The 27,640-nt window shown below is 43.8% G+C and overlaps 1 protein-coding gene and 1 long non-coding RNA gene across 5 annotated transcripts in view; one reads left to right on the top strand and one right to left on the bottom strand.

Annotated features, from left to right (window-relative positions):
• NSUN7 (NOP2/Sun RNA methyltransferase family member 7) overlaps positions 1 to 11,042 on the bottom strand; it is a 44,892-nt gene extending 33,850 nt beyond the window's left edge. Inside the window, exons 1-4 of one of the 4 annotated variants that reach the window (XM_051830993.2) lie at positions 10,901 to 11,042; positions 9,679 to 10,075; positions 1,535 to 1,593; positions 739 to 869 (exon numbers count right to left, since the gene is read on the bottom strand). In XM_051830993.2, the coding sequence (XP_051686953.2) occupies positions 739 to 869; positions 1,535 to 1,593; positions 9,679 to 9,991 (503 nt within the window). In that variant the 5' untranslated portion in view covers positions 9,992 to 10,075; positions 10,901 to 11,042. The other 3 variants (XM_051830997.2, XM_002709276.5, XM_070068150.1) reach the window with 3 other exon arrangements.
• A 31-nt stretch (positions 11,043 to 11,073) lies between these two features.
• LOC127485989 (uncharacterized) lies at positions 11,074 to 27,343 on the top strand. Its single transcript, XR_011386219.1, has 3 exons — positions 11,074 to 11,222; positions 12,052 to 12,134; positions 27,214 to 27,343. It is a non-coding gene; the product is annotated as an uncharacterized lncRNA (long non-coding RNA).
• Positions 27,344 to 27,640: the final 297 nt, after the last annotated feature.

The following is a 27,640-nucleotide window of genomic DNA, read 5'->3' as shown; positions in this document are numbered from 1 at the left end:
TGACAGTGGTGTTGTCTAGTGGGGAAGGCGCAGCCCTTGGGACCCAGACTCCTCCCAACTCTGTCGCACTGGAGATTGACTTTCCAATACCTGGATTCTGGGGGACACATTCAAATCATGGCAAACAGTAACACTTAACTTTTCTTGAATGTTAACTGCACATTTGATTTTTACACTGAGTATCTTACATGCATTAATTTGTTTTCCCACCCACCCTCTGAGGTCAGTACTTCTTATTGTCCTCACAGTAGGCTCCTGATAATATTTAGGATAAAGAGAAAAAATTAAAAGATGTAAATTCATCCTTAAGGGAGTCAAACTTTTTTGTTTGGTAAAAACGTGGGTTCCTGTCCATTGTTGGGATTCTCTCAGTTGATATATGTTAGATTTTTTTTTTTACAATAGTTGTAAATAAACCTATGTAAATAAGTAACAGCTGTTTCACAAGAAGTTTAATTTATGTATATGCTAAAATGATTAGGAATTTTTTTAGCATTTTCTACATTTTCACACACTGCATCTTGCAATTCAAGCTTTCAAAAACAATTTGATTTTTAAGCAGAATAGTTAACCTGTTCAAGACTGTTTGTAAAGTAGCTCAATAAATTTAAGAACTTTTCTATTTCTCCACAGTTTTTTCACATTTATATACACATTATACTATATACAAATTTACCAATGGAAAACCAAACCAGTGTTGATTTCGTATAAAATGCCCTTTTCATTTTGAAAAATTACCTGTTAAGAAGGTTCTCTACTTCTTGAACTTCCGATAAAGACTCCTCATTATCAGAAAGGACACGGGTTTGAAATTTTCTATCTTGGAAATCATACAGCATCACAATAATAAGACTGTTCAAGTGATCTGGCTACCAGGGGAAACACATAAAGAAAGGTATACAAACATATCTACCAGCAATAGTTCACGTTCCAGTACTTTTTTTTTTTTGACAGAGTTAACAGTGAGAGAGAGAGAGAGAGAGAGAGAGGAAGGTCTTCCTTTGCCATTGGTTCACCCTCCAATGGCCGCCGTGGCCGGCACACCGTGCTGATCCGATGGCAGGAGCCAGGTGCTTCTCCTGGTCTCCCATGGGGTGCAGGACCCAAGCACCTGGGCCATCCTCCACTGCCCTCCCGGGCCACAGCAGTGAGCTGGCCTGGAAGAGGGGCAACCGGGACAGAATCCGGTGCCCCGACCGGAACTAGAACCCGGTGTGCCGGCGCCAGAATGCGGAGGATTAGCCTAGTGAGCCATGGCACCGGCCTTCCATTACTTTTCATAACAGATCAGGAAATAAACTGTTTTTACATAGTCTGGTTGGGATTGATGATAAGGAGTTCTTCAAAATAGAAAAAAAATATCCAGTAAAAACATATTCATGAAATGGAGAGGACAGGTCAATATTAGAAGTAGAAAATATTCTGAAGAAATCTTGGTATTAAGATAAACCAGTTATTATTTAAATCTGAAGGCATTTTAATAGTTTCAAAAACTAGTCACTAGACGAGCCACTTCTAAAAGTTGTGTACTTACTATTGTGGTACTTGGAAGGATATAGCTGTCTATTAACATAGTTTCCAAAATGTCTTGATCTGCAAACCAAAGGAAATGCTTGTTACTCAAACACCAAAGCTGAAAATGAAAACTTTGGAATCAAAATACACTTTAAATAATGTCATTAATAACTTTCACTTTCATATCTAACATAAATCTCAATTCTTGATAAAGTCTTCAACTCAGTGACATGATGAAATATTTATAATCTTTATGAATCCTGGACCCTTAACACCCAGCTCCACACGGATATAGTGGAAGCATCACCTAAATAGTATAGTAGTCATAAAGATTCCAACCTTTAATTCACATCCTCAAACAACACATGAAAGAGGCTCTAATTAATAATGTAGAGCAACCCTTCTCAAATCCTTTTTATGTATTGCTGGAGTTGGTTTTACTTAGGATTTTTATTTTATGTTCATGTCTATGAGGGGTGTTGGTCTATACCCTTCTTTTCTCGTAATATCCTCATCAGTGTTGGCATCAGGGTTATGCCAGCATTATTAAGTGAGGGGAGGTGTCTCCTCTTCCTGTCTTCTCTCCAAAAGTTTGTGTTGGATTGCTATTGTTTCTTAAATATTTAATAGAGCTCACCCTAGTAAGGACACTGATGAGATGGCATTTAACCTAAGACCCAAAGACAAGGAGTTAGTCATGGAGATACCCGGGAAGGGAACAACATTCCAGGCAGAGGTTCGATAGCTACAGAGGCATGAGGCAGAAATAAGCAGACATATTTTAAAGCCTACACCAGGTTCATGAATGCTGTTTTTGTTACTACAACTGTTTAAACTACCAACACATGGTATAACAAATGCTTCAATCAAGTAATCGGAAAACTAAGTTTAGTTTCAGTATTCAACATTTATGGAAAATCTATATGCAAGGTACACATTGAATTTAATTTTTATTTGGGATGTGGGAAAACTAGAAAGAAGACTAATCTGGGAGAAAACGCTCCAGTTTTCACAGGAAGTCCTTCTAAGGACATTACTCAGTGTAGCCACCAATTATGGCTCTACTGTACAGGTGATGGCCCCACTGCACTTATAAGGAAAATGAAGTTCAGAGTTTTATACTGTTAGTACTTGCAAATTCTTATCTACTTCAAAGGTTCTCAGCATAAATTCCAATTTTTGTCACAGAAAATACAGTTACCATGAGGATAGCATGCAGAATGTGGAGCAATGGTGGTGCTAGATGCCTAAGAAATATGTAAGTGTAATGGAGACAAAATGAATGAAAACGTGATTTTGCCAACATGTATTTTTTCCCCTAGGGCTGCTGTCAAAGCCATTACTGCCCCTGGGCTGCCTTTGATACTGTGCAGAGTGCATTCCCTCTGTGTAGCAATAATTTACATCACTTTCTGAGATAGTGATATCAATGTTAATAATAACTGTAGGCTGGGATGGGCATTTAGCCTGGTGGTTAAGATGCCAGTTAAGATGTTGTGTCCTGTATCACAGTGCCTGGCTTAGAATCCCAGCTGTGGCTCCTGATTCCAGCTACCTGCTAATGTGGACCCTGGGAGGCAATGGTGATGGCACAAGTAGTTGGGTTCCTGAAACTTCCATGGAGATCTATACTGAGTTCCTCTTTCCCAGCTTCCACCCTCCTGACTGTTGCAGGCATTTGAGGAGCGAACTAGCACATGGGAGCTCTGTTCTCTGCTTCTCAAATAAACAAAAAACTGCTGGAACTGGGCCTATCCAAAGCCAGGAGCTTCTTCTGGGTCTCCCACACAGGTGCAGCGGTCCAAGCACTTGGGCTATTTTCTACTGCTTTCTCAGGCCACAGCAGAGAGCTAGATGAGAAGAGGAGCAGCTGGAACACAAATGGCAACCATATGGGATGCCAGTGACCTAGCCCACTAAGCCACAGCGCCAAACCTACAGTGAGTGAATGATGAAATGGGAACAAGGAACTAGGGCATCACTCTAGCTCCCCTTCTTCCAGCCAGCTGGCCTGCAGGAAGCAGTGCAGGTTTCTGGATGCTGTTTGCCTTATACTTCAGCATGAGGTGCCAGCTGTGCCACGGATGTGAGGGGTAAAGTATCTGCAAGTCCCCACCCCCACCCTCAAACCACAGTCCCCAAACATTTCTTTCTCCCTCTCCATTGGGGTCCAAATTCAGGTGTAACAGGAGGATTATTAATTGACCCCCTAAGACTCGCAACCTGCCTCTGGTCGTCCGTCCCATGCTGAAGCACAGACGGAAGATGCTGCTTCGCTCCCTCCCCACAGATTCTCCCTCCCTCTTCACAGTCGCCTTCACATGCGGGCCCTGGAGAGCCTTCCCTTCAAGAGTGCTAAGCCCTCCTGTAATTAAAAGTATTCAGATAAAGGGGATAAAGTGGGGGGAGGGGCGGGGAGGCGGGCACTTGGCAAAATTCAGGTGGACAGCCACTAACACTTTTTAAAATATCTGAGAGAAGTAGATGGCAGGGGAAAGAAGCTGGCATCATCAAATACAAAATCATCATGCAGTTTTCAAAATACAACTAGAGCTCTCTGTGCTCCTGCAGTCTCTCAAGACGGCACCACAGAAAGACAAAACGCCTATGAAGTCAACCTGGAAGTTACTCATCCTATGGAAGATGGAATTTTGAATTCAGGAAATTTAGTGGCTTTGCTAGAGAATATCTAGGGTTTTCTTCCCTAGTTTGCATTCTTCCTGTTTTAAAATAGGAAGAATTTCTCCAGGAGAAGGTTAAAGTCAGTGCGAGAATGGAAATCTTGGGAATGTTGTTCACATTGAATGCTTCAGGAATAAAGTCACGGTTGTTTCTGAGACACAGCTCTCTAAAAGGCATTGAAATACCTTACCAAGAAGTACCTTCAGAAGAACAGTCTGCATGATTGGCTTCGTGGGGCTGCATCTGACAAGGAGACTTAGGAACTTCCTTACTTCCAGATCAGACAAGAGTAAGATGGATCAGGGTCTGAGAATAGGTCCAGCCTCCCCTTAGAGACTTTCCTTAACTCATCAAGTACTCACAAGAAAGAAAAGTCCAGAAAGGGATTTTTCATTATTGGTCAGTTAAAAAATTGCATTCTTAAAAAAAAATACACCTAGAGGTGGGTTGTTATTCTGCTATCCTTTCAACCAGATGGACTTCCACTTCTCTTTTATCCTTTCTGCTGGGTTCTTTTTTGTTCCTGTTTATTATTTTTATTTATTTGAAAGGCAGAGAGAAAGAGAGAGAGAGAAAATCAATCTACTGGTTCACTTCCCAAATGCCTGTAAAGGCGAGGGCTGGGGACCAGGCTGAAGTCAGGTCTCCCACATGGTTGGCAGGGACCCAAATGCTTTTTTTTAAAAAAAAGATTTATTTACTTATTTGAAAGGCAGAGTTACAGAGAGACATGGAGAGACAGAGAGAGATCTTTTATCTGCTGATTCACTCCCTAAATTGCCATGACAGTCTGGGCTGAGCAGGCTGAAGCCAGGAGCCAGGAACTCCATTCAGGTAATAAGTTCAAATTATAAGATGGTATTATGTTGCTTACATGTTTAAAATATTCTAATAATACCATCGTTATTGTCTCTATCACCTTCTGCCCTCCAGTGTACATGCTGGCAAGCTGGAACTGCAACCAAGACTCAAACCCCAGGATATGGGATTGCAGGCGTAGCAAGAAGCATCTTAACTGCTCTGCCAAACACAGGCCCCTCTGCTGGGTTCTCAGGTCCATCATTGAACCTCTTCCTGAGCTTCCCCCATTTTTTTTTCTATTGGCAAGATGAGAACCTTACATTTCAAAGGACTGGTATATCAAATAATATAGCTACTCAAATTTAAGGTACTTTTATTGTCACTCAAGAGAATTGCTTTAACTTCTTAGGTGACAACCAGAGCATAACAGGTGATTGATCTAGATTATTTTCCTAATGAATCACCATGCAGTCAAGACCTAACTCAGAAGGTCTGGGCAGCCCAACAGGGCACTCTAGAGAAGGGTTTGGGTCTTGATGGTTCCCAGGGGATGAGCACTAAGCCCTTGCAATATCCTGACTGATACAGTGTCTTTGTATACCTGGAGCCTTGTGCCACACAGTGTCAGCTTGACCTCTGGAGAAGCTGGAGAGTGAGTAGCTAAGGTCAGCCATGTAGCAGCTGCTTCCTGTCTAGAGGCTGACCCTCAATAAAAATCAAGACAGGTATGTTTCAGCTTCCCCAGTTGGTAATAGCTCATTTGCAGTATCATACGTTGTTACTGGGAGAAGCAAGCACTGACGATCAGACTCCACTGGGAAGCAGGTATGTGGTCTCTCCTGGCCTCAGCACCATGCATCTTTACTTGCTGCTGATTGTATCCTGTATCCTTTTGCTGTTATAAACTGTAGCCATGAATATACCAGCTCTGCTGGCTTCTATAGTCCTGGCCTATTGCTGAACCCAAGGGTGGTCTTAGGAATTCCTGACTACAATTACTAATTGCCAAAACCTATAACCAAACCATATGTTTGATTATAGGTTTTGGTATTAGTCATTATGAGATTCTAAATTGACCAGGTTAATGCTATGGTCAGTTCCTGGGAGTGAAATTTCACCAAATACTATATATACTTGGAGCTGTTGGAGAAAGAATTAAGCCAGGAAACAGATCGACAATTTCAGGGACATCTTTTTGAGTTTTTTCCTTAGTCTTATTCGGTGTTTATTTGTTGTTCATTTATTTAGGAAATCACTTTTACCAGTTTTTCTTTAATATCTGTCTTCTTCTAAACATACAGAGATCTTTACAAAGATAAAGTATTGGCTTGCACTCTACGACTTTGAAAGAAGTCAAGCTTAGGAAGAACAGGCTTCTCTTCATTAGCAATTCTACCTTATTTGGCAGAAATTGGCCTTGGGGTTACTTGGTAAAGCGGGACAGTGGCCATCTTCATTTCAAAACATACAGAGCCCTTTAACGTTGTTTTGTTTTGTTTTGTTTTGACAAGGCAGAGTTAGTGAGAGAGAGAGACAGAAAGGTCTTCCTTTTTTCCGTTGGTTCACCCCCTAAGTGGCCGCTACGGCCCGCCAGCCAGCAACTGTGCCGATCCGAAGCCAGGAGCCAGGTGACTCCTCCCGGTCTCCCAGGCAGGTGCAGGGCCCAAGGACCTGGGCCATCCTCCACTGCACTCCTGGGCCACAGCAGAATCCAGCGCCCCGACCGGGACTAGAACCCGGGGTGCCGGCGCCACAGGCGGAGGATTAGCCTAGTGAGCCACGGTGCCGGCCGAGCCTTTTAATTAAGAGGTTTTTTCTGTTATTTTCTTCTTCCTAAAAATATACGGTAATGTGATCTTATTATCTGCTCACAAACTCCCAAACAAAAGGGACCACTACCAAGTCCTACTTAGTTCGTACAGCGCCTGTACAGTTTTACTTCTTACAGAACCTTAGGGAAGAAGGCCCAAGTTCCCTCTTCTGAACCATGACTCCATGAACCTAAAATATAGAGGCCAGATGCACATTTACAAAATAGCACGTGTGAAAGTATTGCGGAGCAGACAGGAGACAAGTGTGAAATGCACGAGAGCCTCTAACGTTTTAACAGCAAAACATCGAGCTCTTAATTATCTTACAAAACCCATTTCATTTAGGGATTCTGATTTCATTTAAAGACTGTATTATTAGAATATTTTAAACACGTAAACAACAAATACCATCTTATAATTTAAACCTACAAAAATGAGTGTTTCAAGCACATTTGTAAAGGCCTCTGACAATGATCTCAGAGGGATTTCCTGGGCCATTAAAATCCATCAAATTGGGGCCAGCACTGTAGCGCAGCAGATTAAGCCACCGCATCACATATGGGTGCCAGTTCATGTCCAGGGTGCTCCACTTCAGATCCAGCTCCCTGCTAATGGCCTGGGAAATCAGCGGAAGATGGCCGAAGTATTTTGGCCCCTGCAACCCACATGGAAGACCTGGAAGAAGCTCCTGGCTTCAGCCTGTCCCAACCCTGGTCATGGTGGCCATCTGATATTAGATCTCTTTCTATCTTTGTCTCTCTCTCTCTGTAACTCTTTCAAATAAAAAATATCTTTTTTTTTTTTTAAATCCATCTGGCCGGCACCGCGACTCAATAGGCTAATCCTCCGCCTTGCGGCGCCGCCGGCACACCGGGTTCTAGTCCCGGTTGGGGTGCCGGATTCTGTCCCGGTTGCCCCTCTTCCAGGCCAGCTCTCTGCTGTGGCCTGGGAGTGCAGTGGAGGATGGCCCAAGTGCTTGGGCCCTGCACCCCATGGGAGACCAGGAGAAGCACCTGGCTCCTACCTTCGGATCAGTGCGGTGCGCTAGCCACAGTGTGCCGGCCGTGGCGGCCATTGGAGGGTAAACCAACGGTAAAGGAAGACCTTTCTCTCTGTCTTTCTCTCTCACTGTCCACTCTGCCTGTCAAAAAAAAAAAATCCATCCAATTATCACAAGACCCTTTCATAAAACAGAAAATAGGATTTAGACAAAGAAAACAAGAATCTACTACATTTGTCACTATAGCACAACAATCTAACTAATGCATTCACTTTACATAGAATACTTTAGGCTTCTATAATTGATTTCAAAAGATAAGTTTCAATGTTCTATTAAAAAAACAAATTGCCTATGAAAAAATTCTAGCTTCAACATTAAACACTGACTAGTTAGCCCAGGTGCCCAGTCCACAAGGGGAAAGTGTCAAGAGGATCATTCTGCTCACGGTGGGCGACCTGCGGTTGCAAGAAGGGAGAGAGGGATAAAACAAGATCTGAATGACTACACTGGAGGAAGAAAAACAGTTGCCAGACTTAAGTGGGAAGAAAACAAGAAGATGCAACATAGATACATAACAGCTATTTTTCTCTATGATATCAAGGTCCAGGCTTCAGAGTTGAGCTATATCATTTCTGCAGACAACCAAAAATATATATTCCGGGGCTGGTACTATGGTGCAGCGGGTTAACGCCCTGGCCCGAGGCGCTGGCATCCCATATGAGCACCAGTTCTAGTCCCAGCTGCTCCTCTTCTGGTCCAGCTCTCTGCTGTGGCCTGGGATAGCAGTGGAAGATGGCCCAAGTCCTTGGGCCCCTGCACCCACGTGGGAGACCTGGAAGAAGCTCCTGGCTCCTGGCTTCGGATCAGCACAGCTCCAGCCATTGCAGCCATCTGGGGAGTGAACCAGCAGATGGAAGACCTCTCTCTCTGTCCCTACCTCTCTCTGTAACTCTGTCTTTCAAATAAATACATAAATCTTATATATATATATGTGTGTGTGTGTGTGTGTGTGTGTGTGTCTATGTGTTCCTGTCTAAACAATCAACAGGACATCTGAATTCAACTGCACAATATTGAACTCTCTCCTCCATGCTAGCCCCTATGAGTGCACACTAAGGAAACCACGCACATGAGCGCTGCCCTTCTCCAGGGATCTCTTGACAGCCGCATCTCATTTCAGCCCTGCTGCATGCAACTCAACATTTCTGGAACTTCTTTTTGGAACTACAGTCAATCAGCTTACAAGGCAGTTTACAGTCAAGGCTTGTAATATAAAAACCAGTGTCCCCGGGCCCTCCGACTGCTCTCCAAGAGCAGAAGTGTATAATGACCCACCGCTGAGGGAGTCAGAAACAGGAGTCTCACACCCTGGAGGCAAATTACAAAGGGGAAGGCTAAACTCTGGATCCTCAAAGTCAAGGGCTCTGGATGCAACCATCTTAATTGGAGGAGGTTTGCCTTTGATACAGGTATTAAATAATGCCCCCTTTTTTCTGCCATCTCTATTGCTCTCCCCCATCCTCCTTTACTGGTTTTATATTTGTGACAGCTCATAAACTCAAATACAGGCTGTATGCCCGGGGAACACGGTAATGAAATGCTCTCTAGATTTTTGTTCTCCCTGCTAATCGCTTCTGTGTTCAGTTTAGGTTCAGTTTAGTAACTGTGCCCTGCAACTACCTAAGGACCAGGCACGTGCTGGGCACCGGGGACTGCCTCTTAAAAACCAGTCCTGGGCAGAACAAGCTGGAGGCACGGGAACTCCTCTCATCCCTGGAAGTGTGCAATGCACCAAGCACAGGCTAACGTTCCCAGAATTCTCTCCGCAGTATTTGCTCGCAGTGCTGCGCCTCCCAGGCTGCTACTCACACTTCAGGGCGCTGAAGGCCAGCTCATAGGACAGACGCTGAAAGGATTCCTCCTCGGGCTCAGAGAAGGAGCGCAGGGGTTCATGCCCGTACTTTATTATGACCTTGTCCGGCGACTTTTCCACTCGAATGCCCTGGAAAATGTTGGCAGCCGTCACATACACGGAGTCCGGATAGCCAGTCTTTTCGAGAACACCAGCGGAGCTTTTCTCAGCGGAGGCTGCGTGACCCGACAGCGCCGGGGAAGACAGCTGGGAGATGTCCTCGGGGCCCGGGGAGCTCGACAGTTCCGGTCCCCTTGGGGAGTTCAGCATGGCTGCCCCTTGACTGTCGCTCAAGCTCGAATTACAACTCAGATGTTCCGGGAAATGGTTTTCCTCCTACCTTAAGCATCCTCTCTGCGGAAAGAAAAGGTTATTTGGGTAAATTTCTGTAGCACCCTATGTGGGGGGCCCCCTTCTAAGCGGTCAAACCACTGCTCTGGAGGCCTGCACCCCGGATTCGAGTGCTTTGTTCCCCTCCTGCATCGGCTTCCGATCCAGCCTCCTGCCGATGCGCACCCTAGGAAGCAGTGGAGGGTGGGGGGTGGGGGTGGGGCGGGGATTCCTGCCACCCACGTGGGAAAGCCGCGTAGAGTTCCTGAGGTCCTGCACATCTGGGGAGTGACCCAGCGGATGGAAAAGCTCTATCTTTAAATTTAACAGGAAAAAAAAAAAAAAGACTTCGGGGTGGCTTTTATTTACTGGCCGCCCTGAGCATCCCACAGTGCGAGCCGGACCAGTCGCCAGGAAACTTGCGCACACGTAAAAGCGGGAGGAGGGACGGAGAGGACCCGGGGCTTCTACCTGGCGGGCTCCGGGCTGAGCGCCCCGACGGCCGCGCCTGCGGCCCCACCGCCGCCCGCCCGCCCGCCCGCGTCCGAGCGGGCGCCCCTTGCACCGGCTCCCGCGAGTCCGCCCCTTACCCCGAGGGCAGATGTTTCCTGGCTTGGGGGACCGAGACCCGGCATCCGCTGGACTCGGGGTACCGAAGGCCGGTGTCGATCACGGGCCCTCAGGCGCCCCGGCTAGCGGGGAGGTGGCGGCGGCCCCCGAAGGCCGTTTGGTTCAAATGCAGCCACTCCCACCGGCCGGGTTCGGGACGCGGTGGGGGTCTGCCTCCGGCGCTCGGCGGGCTCGGGTTCCTTTCTAAAGGCGAGCGACCCCCCACCGGCCCTGCCTCACCTCACGCGCGCGGCCTTCGCGGAAGCGGCGGCGGAGCCGGGTGAGGGCCGGGTCCGCGGACCGCAGGTGTGGACTCGGGCAGCGCCGGCCTCCCCCAGGCCCGCCGTCGGCCGGTCCAGCGCACAGGTCTCCATGGCAGCCGGGGCGGGGGCGGGGTGGGGTGGGGTCTGCGTCGCACGCGGGCGATTCCCGCGGGACTTGGTGCCTGCGGCCGGGCGACCCCGACGTCGGCCCTTCCTCGAAGCTCGACGTCTCCTCGCGCGCTTGGCCCGCGCCGCCCCCCGCAATGCTTGCTCTTGGCTTTGTTCCGAAACGCTTAGAGGTACTTTACGGGCTTGTGCGGTTCACTTGCTCCCAATTCTGAAATCTTCGTTAGAAATGCACCTGGTGCCTGTTTAAAAAAAATGCAAATTCCTGAAACCCCTCTCCAGTGAGCTTTGGTTCCGAGTAGGAGCCCAGGAATTCGCATTTTTTAGCAGGCAACCCAGGTGATTCTATCGCAGTCAGCCTAAAGACCACGTTTTGAAAAAGTCTGGTATAGCTGAAACACTGCTGGTGCTCGGTCTGTCTCTAGCTTAGAAAAGACCTTTACCCTTTCTGGATTTATTTTCTCAACTATAAAACAGGTATTTGAACCTTCTGTCTCCCGTGCACCTGTCATGCAGTCTCTTTGGCTGCAGGATTAAATCCAAGCCTTGTAACAGGCAGGACGGGGTCTCCTGGGACCTGGCCTTTGTCTGCCGTAGCCGGGGCCCAAACTTCCACATTTTTATTCCCGCTGCTTCCTGGGTCCAGAAAGCCCTTCCCTCCTTGTGCACCTGGGGGGCTCCTGCCCAGTCACCTCTCTTGAAACTTGTATTTGTTAGGTAAATTTAGCCCTTGCCAAAGAAACCCAAAATAACCACTGGTGTAAACAACCAGAAGTGCATTTCTGTCTGAAGTCCTGCTGGTACTGTGGTTCTTCCTGCACTAGGTTTTCAGGGACTGGACTCCTCCCGCTTTGGATTTCAGCCTGTTGACTGAAAAATCAAACTTGAAGCTTATTCAGCTGATCAGAATGAAGATTTCCATCTGGCAATAATCAGTCAAGTGCCTTAGTTGGCTGTTCCGCACACCTGAGCTTTGTTGCCAGTTTTATGTTTTTCTTCCAGGATGAGGACTTGCATTGAACGAGGTTTAAAAGCAATACAGATGTATGTGTGGTTATCAATCCGTGGAAATCAAAGAACACCGGGTAAGAGTTAACATACTTGCTATTGATTAGAAAGGGGGACACACTACATTCCCACGTTGGTGTCTATGAGCAGGGAGAGAAAAACAGTGGGGTTTTTAATCTCTTTTCCTATAATGGCCCTAAGACATAAAGCTCAGACTCTCCTAATATGGTGTACGTGTTTTCCTTGCCCACCTCTGAGGTCTCTTTGTTCATGGTTGCCGTTTGTTGGAGAAGTCATATTGCCTGGGAACCAGCTGCAGGGCATCTTCCGGTTCAGATAGGATGCTGGCTGACTTAGGCCTTGCAGCATTTAAGTCCATATGCCCTGGGCCACTTGTTCTAGTCTGGTGGACCACGGTGTCCATTTCCAGCCAGTGGTTAGAGAGGTGAAAGGGAGAGAGAGGCAGGCCTACACCTTCAAGGCCAGGCTGTAAAGGCTCACACGTTGCCTGTGATCACACTCACTGGCATAGAACTTGGTTACATGGCACACCTAGCAGCAAAGGAAGTCTGTAATATGGCCAGCTGAAAAATGAGGGAACTGTTATTATAGAAGCAGGGAAACTGTTGAAATCTTTACTTAATGTATACTAAATTGATCTTCTGTATATAAAGATAATTGAAAATGAATTGTGAATGGAATGGGAGAGGGAGTGGGAGATGGGAGGGTTACAGGTGGGAGGGAAGTTATGGGGGGGAAAGTCACTGTAATCCATAATCCATTTATATTTATTAAATAAAAGTTAAATAAAAACAAACCATAGAAGCAGGGGAGAATAGATCCTGTGGGGAGATTAGCAGTGTGCTAATACCCACCACTGTTATTCTGGAATGTCAGATGTTTCCTCTTGGATGTACTTGTAACATTTTGTTTGTTCATACCTGCACTCATTGATTAATTTTACCAGTATATAATTACATTCTTATTATGTGCCTGGCACTTGAGTTCATCCCTGGATGTAAAAATGAATGTATAGAAATGAACAGGATTTCAGGCATGGAAAGTCAAGACACTGTGGCAAAAAAGATCCTACATGAAGGACCTCTGTGGGTGAGACCCCAGTGGAAAGAAGTGGTCATCAAAGAAGGAGCTACTTTTCTCTGAAGGGAGGAGAGAACTTCCACTTTGCTGATAGCCTTGTCTACATAGTGACAGAGTTTGTGGATTCAATAGGTTTCCATAGCCTAGGCAGCTCATGTCAAGAGCCTCAGGTGGTCACTGATGTCCTATCTAATAGTGTTAATAATTAAATTAATAAACAGTGACTCCTGCACTAACTTCCCATGCAGGACCTCTGTCCTCAAAGAGTTGTATTATGAGAGTTAACAGTAAAACTTGTTCTCGAAGATTCATTTCATTTTATAGTATATTAAGTGGCAGATATTATGTCTCACAAGTTTTAGTTATGACTAAGTGTCCAACTCCATTGCTTGTTTTCTTAGGTGCTTTAATTAATGATTAAGGAATTTAATTAATAAACCTTGTTATTAAGGACTTGCTTTCTTTTAATGTATTAAATGGAGAATATTCTTATGTCTCATAAGTTATAGTTATGTGTAAGTGCTCGCAAAAGATGTATCATTCTTTGGTACTTCTTTAAGGTTAATTAAGTTTCTAAAAACAAAATTAACTTCAAGATGCAATGACTTTGAAAAGCCCTTTTCTCGCCTATTGAGGAGCAGGTTTTCTTTCTTTTTTGTGCAAACTGTTGACTCTTAGTATAGATTTGGTCTTCTGTGTATGAAGTTAATTGAAAATGGATCTTAGTGGAGAATGGGATTGGGACTGGAAAAGGAAGAGAAGTGGGAATGTGGGTGGGAAGGCAGGTGTGGTAGGAAGAATCACTGTATTCCTAAAGTTGTACTTAAAAAATGCGTGAAGTTTGTATTCCTTAAATAAAAGGTTTCTTTGGGGGAAAAAAAATGAAATGAGTAGGAACCTTGCCCTCAAGAAGTGAATGGATAATGCCTGTATTTTGGTAGCCTTTGATTTGTATCATATTTGTGTGCATACCTGTATTTCCCCTCCTCATGTCTTATTTCTATGCGTATAACGTGCATACTCTAAAATAGTTTTGTTAGATCTTTATTTTAAATTATATTTTATATGTTTGTATTACCAGAGATAAGCAGATTATCACTCTCACACACAGATATTCATAGGAGACTACAAACATGAAGGCATTTTAGAGGTCAAAATGCATTTTATCCCACATCATACCTACAATCTGCTGCAAATGTGAATCAGTAGCTAGAAAATAGAAAATGTGAAACAATACAAGGAAACAGAAAATCTTATTATCTTAAAAATGTAATTTGTAGAGATTCTTGTGGCTTTTTTTTTTAATAATAGTTTAATGTAAGTGACACTTTATTGAATACAAGATTTGATTAGAGAGTTTCTATGCCCAAGGCAGAGCTTAGGTGAACAATTGTGGCTTAGCGAATTCATGGTTACTGTTTGCTTTAATCATGTGTGTAATCCTGCCTCCTCACTTCTCACTTCTGGTATATGGCCTCTTTGTAGACTCAAAGTATTGGAAGGGAGGGTTGGAAAAGAGAATATTAAATTTCAGTGAGCACTATAAAAAGTAACCATAGAGATAGGAGTATAGATTCAACTGTTGTGAAAGCAGAGTAGTTAAAAATGTAGTCTTGGTAAGTTATACTCTGTAATACGATCAGAACATTACATCAGAGAGTGCACAGAAACTTATGTTAGGTACCCAGGGCTGTCTGCCAAAAGAACTTAAAAGGAGTGATTTTCTCTCCCCAAGGGGTAGGGTATTTAAAATATTTGTAAATTAAGATTCCTTGCATTTGACTCAGAGTTCTAATGTAGATTAACCATGTAGTTATTCAAAATACATTTGCTCACTTGCTTCAATTTGATCTGAACATATAAAACTGTTCCCAGTTCCACTGAAACCTGTTATGAAAATGTAAAAACATATGAAACAAAGAATTTTGACTTGTGATCTTAAACACAAAGACTTAGTTTCTAGTCATTGCTACTTAGAAGTAGTATGGTTAATTTTTGTTGCACCATTTCTTTTCCTTATCTTTAAAATGTTTTATTTTGTAACATTACCTAGTGTTCTGTTATGGAACTAGGCTATACCCGGGATATACCTATACTTGGGACTATATACCTATACTTGGGACTCTAGGACACTAGGGCAGACCATCAGGAACCCTGTTTGTGGGGCTGGCTCTGTGGCATAACTGGTAAAGCTGCCACCTGTGGCACTGGCATCCCAATGGGTGCCAGTTCGAGTCCTGGCTGCTCCTATTCCAGTCCAGCTCCCTGCTTTTGCACCTGGGAAGGCACAGGGGGTTGGCCCAAGTCCTTGGGCCTCTGTACCCAGGTGTGGGACCTCTATGAAGTGTCTGGCTTTGGATCAGCCCAGCTCCATCCATGTGGCCATTTGGGGGATGAAGCAATGGATGGAAGATCTCTCTCCCTCTCCCTCTCCCTCTCCCTCTCCCTCTCCCTCTCCCTCTCCCTCTCCCTCTCCCTCTCCCTCTCCCTCTCCGCCTTTCAAATTCATAAATCTTTTTATTTTATGTTTTTTAAAAAGGAACCCTATTTGTGTGAGGATTCTCACGGTCACTTAGGTAAGGTACATCTAGGAACTGATGGTCACATACTGAAATATCCCATCTCCAGGGGTGAAAAGAGGAAGGTTACCAGGTGGCATCACCTGAGATAGGTACACATCTTCGGCTACAGATGAGAGAGTTGGTATGGAAGGACTTTTGCAGGTGCTACGGGGATAAGCATTAGTCAAGTGTCCCCTTGCACTGTTGTGGAAGCTTGTCCTCAACAACTTGAAAAGAAAATGATATGCTGATAATGCAAAGATTCCTTTGAGAAAATCAAGGTGTGATTATGGGTTCTTTAACACAAAGCCATCAAAATTAGCCAAAAGAGCCATAACCACTTGTGGGGTGAGGGGTGGAGGGAATGCTTCCTTATTTAAACATGGAAATGGAACATAGATTCCTTTAGGATGATGCAACAAGACTCCAGATCCTGGCTTTCAGGGACAGCGCAATAGAAACCACACTGAGACTTAGAAGCCAAAAATGATGAGAGCAGCTAAGGTAGAGTTTGAATGACCTGAGATACAAGGGGCAAACAGGACTCCAGAGAGTTACCTTCCCAGCCCTTGATTGCCTATTGTGGTCCGAGAGAAACAAGAATGCAATGGACAACTGTTTTGTTTTAAGGATGAATCTTTTTTATTTATTTCATCTGGAAGGCAGAGAGATGGAGATAGACAGATGGAAAGAGATCTCCTATCCATCAGTTCACTCCCCAAAATGCCTATGACATCGAGGAGCTGAAAGCGCCATCTGGATCTCCCCTTGGGTGGAAGGGACCACGTACTTGATCCATCTTCAGTCTGCTGCTTCTCAGAGTGTGCATTAGCAGGAAGCTAGAGACAGGAGGGACAGAGCAGAGGCTTAAACTTAGACGCTCCCACATGGAACGTGGTATCCCAAGCAGCACCTCAACTGTTGTGCCAAACACCCACCCTACACCTATTTGTAGAGAGACTGTACCAGCACGGTGTTTTCCAGAGTTGGTCATCCAGGAGATACCTCCATGATATTTTTGCCATGACTATATGATACCATTTATATTTTTCCTCATTTTTAAAAAAAATTTATTCACCGGCGCCGCAGCTCACTAGGCTAATCCTCCGCCTTGCGGCGCTGGCACACCGGGTTCTAGTCCCGGTCGGGGTGCCGGATTCTGTCCCGGTTGCCCCTCTTCCAGGCCAGCTCTCTGCTGTGGCCAGGGAGTGCAGTGGAGGATGGCCCAGGTACTTGGGCCCTGCACCCCATGGGAGACCAGGAGAAGTACCTGGCTCCTGCCATCGGATCAGTACGGTGTGATTAAATATTGTTCAGTGTCAAATTGGCATTCCACTTTAGATCATCAGCAACCATAGCTTCAGTAGTGCCGGTTCCACATTCTGGGAAGTAGTGTGTTAAGAGTGAATTTAAGAATAAATAGAGCCAGCGCCATGGCTCACCAGGCTAATCCTCTGCCTTGCGGCGCCGGCACACCAGGTTCTAGTCCCAGTCAGGGCGCTGGATTCTGTCCCGGTTGCCCCTCTTCCAGGCCAGCTCTCTGCTGTGGCCAGGGAGTGCAGTGGAGGATTGCCCAAGTCCTTGGGCCCTGCACCCCATGGAAGACCAAGATAAGTACCTGGCTCCTGCCATCAGATCAGTGTGGTGCGCCAGCCACAGCGCGCCGGCCGCAGCGGCCATTGGAGGATAAACCAACGGCAAAGGAAGACCTTTCTCTCTGTCTCTCTCTCTCACTGTCCACTCTGCCTGTAAAAAAAAAAAAAAAAAAAAAAAAAAAAAAAAAAGACCAGGGCTTCCTCTGAAACAAGAGGGAAAAAAATACAAGAAATTATGGCAAATAAACATTTAGAAAAATTTCATGTAGCAGGTGAATTTAGCCCACTCACATAGCCATGTGGTAATGGGAATTTTGGAACTAGAGTGAGTCTATGACCAGGTATCTAGACCTGATGTTGAAGGAATTAGTTGTATAGCATCAGGCAGGTGGCTTCCTAGTTGATTCCTGAGATGTTCAAGGATTTATTTATTTACTAGGAACAAAGTAGGTAGAGAAGGGTCTGAGGAGACTGAGGAGAGTTGGCAGTCAGTAGGGAGGATGGTGCCATTAACACGTCATTGTCAGTTCAGGTATACAAGGAGCATATGGATGGGTATGTCATTGTTATTATATTTGGATGAAAATATTGTGATTTTTGGGACCGGCACCATGGCTCACTTGGTTAATCCTCTGCCTGCAGCGCCAGCATCCCAATGGGTGCCGGGTTCTAGTCCCGGTTGCTCCTCTTCCAGTTCAGCTCTCTGCTGTGGCCCAGGAAGGCAGTGGAGGACGGCCCACGTGCTTGGGCCCTGTACCTGCATGGGAGACCAGGAGGAAGCACCTGGCTCCTGGCTTCGGATCGGTGTAGCACCGACCTTAGCCGCCATTTGCGGGGGTGAACCAACGGAAGGAAGACCTTTCTCTCTGTCTGTCTCTTTCACTGTCTAACTCTGCCTGTCAAATTAAAAAAAAAAAAATTGTGATTTTTTTAACACTGCTCTGGAACAAGTTCTTGTTTTCATAATGTTTATAACTGATTTTGTGTGCTTTGAGGAGTTCTCTAGAAATACTTTTCTCTGGGAAAGTTACAGTCATGGCTTGTTCACCTTGTACACACTCCTTCTCCAAGTAATGGCTTAACCAGCTTGGCTTATTATTGGGTTTTTCCAGGAGCTGGAGATCAAGTGCAAAGAAAGTAGATAGTGAAGAGGAAACAGGGCTATTGCAGAACTGGCGGGAGGTCAATGAGGTGAGGTTCCTGAATTAAGGTTCCAGGTCTTAGATTCCCTTGAAATTCATCTCCCTTATCATTATGCCTGCCCTTACAATAACCTATGATTGCTCACGCAGTTCTTCCTTATGACCAAAACGAAGCAAAATAGGACTAGATCCTGTGGATTTAGGGAAATACTAAAGAGCTGAAGTTTGGGCAAGGCTGGAAATATTCAATGAATGTATGAGAATGGGAAAAATAGAAGGGCAAGAAGCTCCAGTTAGGGAAAGTTCAGAGTTCTTGGAGATCAAGCAAATAAGTACTCTGTGCACATCGGTAGAGGAAATAGAGGGTGATGAAATTCAGTGGATTGAAGAGCCACCCATGTTCTAGAAGGGTGGATACTGATGTCATCAAACATCTTCTTAAGCCATTACTGGGGAAATTTTGATATTTTGCTTCTGGGGAGCACTTTCGTAAATATCATCATTCAATATAAAAGGTAATTTTCTCCTTTGTTCCAAAACTACTTGTTTCGGGTTTTATGATGTGTTCTGTAGGCCCAGTGGTCAACATTGCTAAATTCCATTCTGTCAAGATTAAATCTGGGGTAACAGAGTACCTGAAGTGTAACGTATTGGAGTGAAATGGACATTCGAGATTCCATGATTGTTTACAGCCCTTGTCTCCACTGTTGAGCAACACTGTTTTTTTCTTCATACTATTTGTTGAACTCTTTACTTAGTGTAGAGTTAACCTTATGAACATGAAGTAAACTGAAAATAGATCTTTATAATAATTAAGAGTGGGAATAGGAGAAGGAGGGGAAGAAGGGGTGGATGTGGGCGGGAGGGAGGATAGAGTGGGAAGTATCACTATGTTCCTAAATCTATATGTATGAAAACTTGTATGCCTTAAATAAAATTTTTTAAAAAGATTAAGTACATTAAAATCCAAGAATGAAAATATTTCTAGTCCCTGGCCAGCTCATCAAGATCAGATTTTTTTCTCCCGGTTGTCATTCATTCACACCTATGTAGTGCAGTCTTACAGTAAGAGGGGAGAAATGAGACACAAAGCCTTAAAATCTATGGTTGATTTGATAATGAAGGTGTGTTTATGAGATTTTGGCAAAGTCCGTAGTTAAGCATCTTTGGATATAGCCTATTTTTTTATTCTCCATTTTATTTATTTCCACTCTAATCTTTATTATTATCTTCTTTCTGCTTGCTTACTTTGTTCTTTTTCTAGTTCCTTAAGATGGAAAATTAGACTATTGATTTAATTTGTTATTGTTTAATACAGGAAATTGTAACTATAAAATCCTTCTAAGTACTGTGTTAGTTGCATTCTATAAGTTTAGCATATTCTAAATTTCATTCTTGTTAATAGGAATATTTTCTAGTTTACTTTGTGATTTCTTCTTTCACTGCTATGGTATAGATATGGTGTGAGTGTGTCTTCAAAGAATGGTTTGTCTGTTGGAAGCTTGCTCCTCAGTGTGATGATGTTGGGAGGTGGTAGAACACCTGAGAGGCAGGATTTGGTGCAAAGCAACTATGTTGCTGTCCTCAGAAGGGATCAGTATAGTTGTCATTGGATACCAGTTAGTACCTGTAAGAATGAGTTGTTAAAAAGATCAAGACTGGCCCCTTTCCACTCCCTGGCTTCCAGTCTTGTCATATGATCTTGCGCTCATTCCCACCATAATGCTATATATACCAGGATGTGACCTAGCCAAAGGGACCCACTGCTGGTGGCATGCACTTTGGACTTTCAACCTCCGAAACTGTGAGCTGAATAAACCTCTTTTCTTTATAAAGTGCCCAGCCTCAGGTGTTTAGCCATTGCAGTTATTTTGTTCTATTAATTGAAAGTAGGGCATTAAAGTTCACAGCTGTGATTATTGGATTGTCTGCTTCTCGCCTCAGTTTTATCAGGTTTTTATCTCTTGTGTTTTAGGGCAGTCAGTTCCATTCATGGGTTTATTTTTTTGTTTTTGTTTTTTTTGTTTTTGTTTTGTTTTGTTTTGTTTTGTTTTTTTGACAGGCAGAGTGGACAGTGAGAAAGAGAGAGAGAGAGAAAGGTCTTCCTTTGCCTTGGTTCACCCTCCAGTGGCTGCCACGGCTGGCGCGCTGCGGCCGGTGCACTGCGCTGATCCAAAGCCAGGAGCCAGGTGCTTCTCCTGGTCTCCTGTGGGGTGCAGGGCCCAAGCACTTGGGCCATCCTCCACTGCACTCCCTGGCCACAGCAGAGAGCTGGCCTGGAAGAGGGGCAACCGGGACTAGAACCGGGTGTGCCGGTGCCGCAAGGCGGAGGATTAGCCTAGTGAGCCGCGGCGCCATAGCTTCTTGATAGGTTGACTCTTTATTGTTACAAAATGTTCCCCCTTTGTCTCTGAAATTGTCATTTTAAAAGTTATTTTGCCTACACTCAAGCTGTTTTGGTTTTTGTTTTGTTATTATTTTCCATCTACTTAGTTTCAATCTATTTTTGTATTTGAATCTATAGGATATCTCTTTTTAAAAAAAAAAAAAAAAGATTTATTTATTTCAAAGGAACTGTTACAGAGAGAGACAGAAACAGAGAATGAGATCTTCCATCTGCCGGTTCACTCCCCAGATGGCCAAAATGGCAGGGGCTGGACCAGACTGAAGCCAGGAGCCTGGAAATCCTTCTGGGTCTCCCATGTGGGTAGCACAGCCCAAGCACTTGGGCTATTTTCTGCTGCTTTCCCAGGTACGTTAGCAGACAGCTGCATCGGAAATGGAGCAGCCAGTCCTATGCTGTTGATTGAGGCTGGCATCACAAGCAGTGGCTTAACCCACTGTGCTGTGGTAGTGTTTTTTGTAGACAGCAAATAGTAGTTTGTTTTTTTTTTTAACCTATTCTACTAACCTCTGCTTTTTAGTTGGAGTATTTAGTCCATTTACATTTAAGGTAATTACACATAGGCAGGATTAGGGTGGGTGTTTGGCACAGAGGTTAAGTAGCTCCTTGGGATGCCTGCATCCCTTATCAAGGTGCCTGGTTTGGGTCCCAGCTTCTCCATTTCCAATCCAGCTTCCCACTAATGCTTCCCCTAGGCAGTAGCAGATGATAGCTAAAGTGTGTAGATCCCAGCCACTCTCATGGGGGACCTGGATTTAGTTCCAGGCTCCCAGCTTCAGCCTGGCTCAGCTTGGTTGTCGTAAGCATTTGGAAAGTAAACCAGCAGGTGGAAGATCAGTCTCTGTCTGCCTCTTTACATCTCTTTATGTATCTGCTTTTCAAATCAAAAATTTTTAAAAGATGGGTAGGATTTACAACCCCTGTTTTTCTCCTTCTGTGCTGTATATCTTGGTGTCTGTTTTTCAATTCCTCCGTTTCTGATTTCTCTTGCATTAAATAGATATTTTCCATAGTACCATTTTAACTTCTTTGTTGTTTCTTTTTCTATATTCTTAAAAATTATTTGTGCAGTATTTTCCCAGATTACATTGAAACCTTAAGTTATTTATTTTATTTATTTGAGAGACAGACACAGATACAGACAGAGTTCCCATCCACTGATTCACTCTCCGAATGCCTGCAGTGGTTAAGTCTGGTCCAGGCCACAGCTGGATCTAGGAATGCAGTCTCCATGTCCCATGGGGCTGGGAGGGACCCAACTACTTGGCCCTTCACCTGTTGCCTCCCAGTGTTAGGTAGGAAGTGAGAAATTTAGCTCTGTGTGTGTGAGAAAGGACTGAAGACCAGCACCCACTGTGGAAACTCTAGGAGCCCAGCATTTTGCACTTCAAAGTCCTGCCCAGACCCTGATAACCTCCCAGGTGGTCCCAGCCCTTCCCCCAAAGCCCCCAGGAGAATTCTCTCTCCTCAGGACCAAATGGGCTACCCAACCTGATAACAAGGGGCAACCTTCTCAGACGCCCTAAGGGAAGCCCCTCTGCTCTGCTCTAAGCCAACAAACCAGAGGAGGAATTTTCTAATTTTCACCCAATAAACCCTTTCACTATGACTCCCCATCCTTTGTCCTGGAGGAGAGGGGGAGGTGGGTAAACAGACTCCCTTAAAAACCTAGGGAGTCCAAAGGGATGGCGCCCCTCTGCTGAGCTGCCCACCTGGCCTGCCCAGGTGTATTCTCTCCTTTCAACCATGAATCCTCGCTCTCCCCCAGTCCCAGTGACTGGGTGCTCTCTCTTTGTCCCTTCCGTTCTGATGCCCTGTCCCCAATAAAATCTTATCACGTCACTCTCTGTCTCACGCCTGAATTCTTTCTTGTGTGAGGAAGACAGGAACCCCATGGCTTCCACGGCCTTTTCTCTGGTGACACCAGGATCTATATTAGCAGGGAGCTGGAGTCAGGAGTAAAGGCAGGTATCAAACCAAGGTTATTCAGTTTGGGATGCAGCATCTTAACTGTTAGACCAAATGCCCACCCCCTAGTGTCTTAATTTGAAAGAACATGGTTTAGATGAACACTAACAATTTTAGTAGTAAACTGAAATTTATCTCCAATATAGATCTACTCTTTCCTCCCTCCTTTGTGTTGTTATTATTCCATAAATTATACCTTTATAATTATAAGCCTACCAATACAGTTTTATAAATGTTATTATGTATAGTTGTCATTTAAATCAGGTTGCAGAAAATAATTATATAAAAGTATGTGTATGCTATCTTTTATATTTACCTGTAGTAACCTTTACCCATATATTTCTGTCACACGGACCCAACTTACCATGTACTTTACCTTTTTACTTTTGTCTAAAGTATTTCCTGTCAGGCAAGTTGTTAGCAACACTGACACCTCTTCTCAGTTAGCTTGTTTGTCAGCTAATAATTGGCCAGAGATTTCCTTAAATTCCAAGACTCAGTAAGAGAATCTGAAACTCAATCCAGGTCTCCCATGTGGGTGGCAGGAACACAATTACTTGGGCCATCACCATGGACTCCCAGGGTATGTGTTAGGAGGAAGTGGGACTGAGGAACCAAAGCCTGGTATCAAAGGAGGATAGGATACTCTGCTGTGGGAGATACCTTAACAGCTGGAATAAATACCCACTCCTAAGTAAAAATACAGTGCAGGGAAGGAATGCAATGCTTATTGATCATTGTTCCCACTGATCCTATTCCCTGATAAGCTCTTTGAAAATACCCATTGATCTCACATGTGAGAATAAAATAGTCATAAAGGATTATAATGTTCTAAAAGATTATCAAATAAATCTAATATACTATGAGTATTTTTCATCTGTGTTTTAAAATCATTTTTATATTTTGAATTGTTACTTTTTATTAAGAAAAAAATTATGCTAGTGTTTAGTTACTCATTAAAGATTTCCTAATTTTCTTTTTTTAATTTTATTTATTTATATTTATTTGAAAGGCAGAATGACAAAGAGTTATAGTGCAGGAAAACTGGTGAGCTGGGTCTGGGTCAGAGTCCTGGTGTTGATGACGATTTAGGAGACCAGACACAAAAGAGAGAAGAAAAGAAATGCAGTGTATTTGAGTAAGAAACAGAGAAGCTCCCCACAAAGGGGAGGGGCTGGTGAAAAAGAAACCAAACCACTGATGTCTTGCAGTCTAGGGGTGTTGGATGTCGTTAACACATTATCCCAAGAGCAAGTGTAGGGGTGACACATCAGCTATTATGAAGACAGGGGCAGTCTTAATGGAACACTTTCTAACTTGTTTTTGTCAAAACCTAAATCTTATTGTCCCTTGGCAAATAACTGTTACAATGGGCCTCCGTTCAGTGTGACTGCGCTGGCAAGGAGCTGTGAGATGGGGTTGGTCTGGCCTGCTTCTGGTCCTGGGCTCCCTCCGTTAGAGATCTTCTGTCAGCTGGTTCAATCCCCAAATGCCCACCCTAGGGAGAAGCAGATAATGGCCTGGTGCTTGGGTCCCTGCCATCCACATGGGAGACCTGGATTGTGCCCCTGGCTTCAGTCTAGTCCAGCCCTGGCTGTTGCAGACATTTGGGGAGTGAACTAGCAGATGGAAGATCTCAATCTCTCCTCTTTCTCTCTCTCTCTCTCTCTCCCTCCCTCCCTCCCTCCCTCCCTCTCCCTCTCCCCATTCCCTCCCCCCTCTCCCCCCACCTCTCCCCTACCCTTCTACCCCATAACTCTACCTTTAAAATAAATAAATAAATTATAACGTTCTATCAGAGCATCCAAGGCTGATTTGTTTGCAACACTAGAAAGCCATTAGTAATACAGGATAATCTCAGTTTCCCTGTACTTTATGTTCTTTGACGAGTAGGGACTAAGAGTAAAAACATAGGGAACTAAGAGTAAATGCTGTAGGACAATGGTTTTTGTTATTTAAATTTATTTATTTATTTGAAAGTCAGAATTACAGAGAGAGAAGGAGCGGAGCGAGAGAAAGATCTTCCATCTACTGGTTCACTCCCCTGGTGGCCACAACAGCAGGGGCCTGGCCAAGCAGAAGGCTGGAGCTTCATCTGGGTCTTCCACGTGAGGAGCAAGAGTCCAACTTGAGTCAACTTCTCCTGCTTTTTCTAGACCATTAACAGAGAGCTGGGGCGGGGGTGGAGGAGGGGGGTGTCAGCACTGTGGCTAAGCCTCCGCCTGCGGTACCAGCATGCCATATGGGGGCTGGTTCTAGTCCCAGCTGCTCTTCCAATCTAACTCTCTGCTATGGTTTGGGAAAGCAGTAGAAGATGACACAAATGCTTGGGCCCCTGCACTCACATGAGAGACCCAGAAGAAGCTCCTGGTTCCTGGCTTCCAATAGGCTCAGCTCCAGTCGTTGGGGCCGTCTGGGGAGTGAGCCAGCAGAAAGAAGACATTTATCTCTGTCTCTCCCTCTGTCTGTAGCTCTACCTCTGGAATAAATAAAGAAAATCTTAGAAAGAGAGAGAGAAAGAGGGGAAGGGAAAGGAAAAGGGAAAACAGCTGCATCAGAAGAACAAGAACCAGTAGGACAAGAACCCCACCGTGTGTGATGCCGGCATTGCAAGCTGTAGCTTTACCCATACACCACAATGTTGGCCCTGAGGATAGTGGTTCTTAAAAATTAAAATATAATTGTACTTTATACATGAATAGAAACATTGCAAATACAGCTTAATTGTTAAGTATTTAAGGACAGTGGCTTAGAGTCTAAGCTAGATTGTCTAAGCTAGATTGTCTTTGGAGGCATTCTGGCATTGGCAAAGGGTTGGTAAAATTGTGGCAAGTCTAAATCTTCCATTGAATCAGTGATTTCATTAGGAGTACTCACTGGATGTATTTGGGGGCCTAAATGAAATATTAGAATATCCTAGCATTTAGATTTTATTTACTGCATGAAAAGTTTTCATATGAAGATCGATGCCCTAATACTCAACATATATGATCAAATAGGTGTGGAATTCCTTTGTGAAATGTCAGACTTGTCTTACACTGAAATATATGTGTTCTCTTAGCATTTAAATGCTTGAGCAAGTAAAAGGGAAAAATAATAAAAATTATGACTTTCTCAATTTAAGGATCATAAACACTTATACAAAATAGTGGGAAGTGATATTTTAATATATCTTATATAGCTAAATTAAAAATTTCCATTCCCCCCAAAAAGTAAATCCAACTAGACCAGACTAATCAAATAAGCAAACAGAACAATAAAAGCCTTGAAAGAATGTGACTTGTTACTGGTTTTGAATATGCTATCTTATCCTAAACTAGATTTGGAGGGCCATCTGCTGGCAAATTGATAAACTGTCTGGTTTTTTTTAAAAAAAGACATGCAGTTAGAATTGCCAGAGAAGTTACAGGAGACCCAGTTACCTTTCAGCTTCAGATAAATAATGTTTAGTGCTTAATTGTGTCAGTGTAACACCATGTTTAGTTTGTGTAGCAGTACTATCTTGTTTCAAATTTTGAATTGTACTCATTCAAGTGATTCAGGAAAGGTTTTCTTGAAATTCAGATCATATGATTATTTAAGACTGCTATGAGGGATCTTCAAAGAGTTTATGAAAAATGTATATTATGAAAAATCTATGCATAGACTTAAAAATGTTTTGCAGCAAAATAAATTCTTTTAATTCCATTTTCTATGAACTTTTTGAAGTCTCTCAAATATTCACATTGCTTCCAACATGAAGCATCCTCATTCTTATATCTGACTCACATCTATTCTTTCTTTTTCTCCTTTTCTCTCTCCCTTCCTTCCTATTATTTATTCTTAACTAATTCTTCCTACTCTGTGTATTTTCCTGTTGCTGCAGTCTCACATTTAAGGAATCTGTTGTGATTACAACTCATGAATGAAAAAACAAAAAATTATTGTATTCTCTGTACCTTCATTGCAGATTCTACTCATCAGTTAAAAAAAAAAAAAAGAGAGAGAGAGCGAGAGAGAGAAAAGGTGGGGGGCGGGCATTATGGGACAGCAGAGTAAGCTACCATTGGGGAACCTTTCATCCCATATGGGAGTGCCTGCACTGATCCTGCCTCCACCTCTAGTTCCTATACATTGCCCTGCTAATGTGCCTGAGAAGGCAGCAGATGATGGCCCAAGTACTTGAGTACCTGCCACCCATGTGGATGACCTAGATGAAATTCCTGGCTCCTGGCTTCAGGTGGCTCAGGCTTCAGCCATTATGGCCACTTGGGGAATGAACCAGCATGTGGAAGATTTGTCTCACTGTGTCGCTGTCTCTCTGCCACTCAGCCCTTCAATAAATAAATCTTTTTTAAAAATACGAAAGGGTAGTCAGTGAAAAGTTTCCCACCTCTGTCTTTCAGGTACCTGTAAGTTCTTTGACTCAGAGGCTACCAGCACACTCCATAGGCTCTTCAGTGTTCTTGAAGAAGGACATAATTTTAAAGGGAGAGGCCACAGTAGGGTGGTGTCTTAGAAGGAAAGAAAGTGTGGTAGGTGACCATGGATAGCATTTCTTTTCTCATAGCTGTGGTTTTTATTTGCTTCACTTATTTTGCCTATGGGGCAAAAGAGAATATATATTCTCTTAAATCTTGGTTGCATCTGCATGATTTCCTATGGTTGCAAAATCCAATTAATGTAAAACCTGTATTGTGAAATATCACAGGATGGAGATGTTGCTCAATGAAAATGGCCATTGAAGTGGGTGGGGAAAATATTTTCGTCTCTTGGACATCTTTCTTTCTTTTTTAAAAGATTTATTTATTTATTTGAAAGGCAGAGTCACAG

The sequence above is a fragment of the Oryctolagus cuniculus genome, chromosome 2 (assembly GCF_964237555.1).
Source record: "Oryctolagus cuniculus chromosome 2, mOryCun1.1, whole genome shotgun sequence".
In the NCBI taxonomy this organism is placed as follows: domain Eukaryota; kingdom Metazoa; phylum Chordata; class Mammalia; order Lagomorpha; family Leporidae; genus Oryctolagus; species Oryctolagus cuniculus.
The sequence above is the reverse complement of the archived record's forward strand: the minus strand, read 5'-3'. Positions and strand labels throughout refer to the sequence as shown.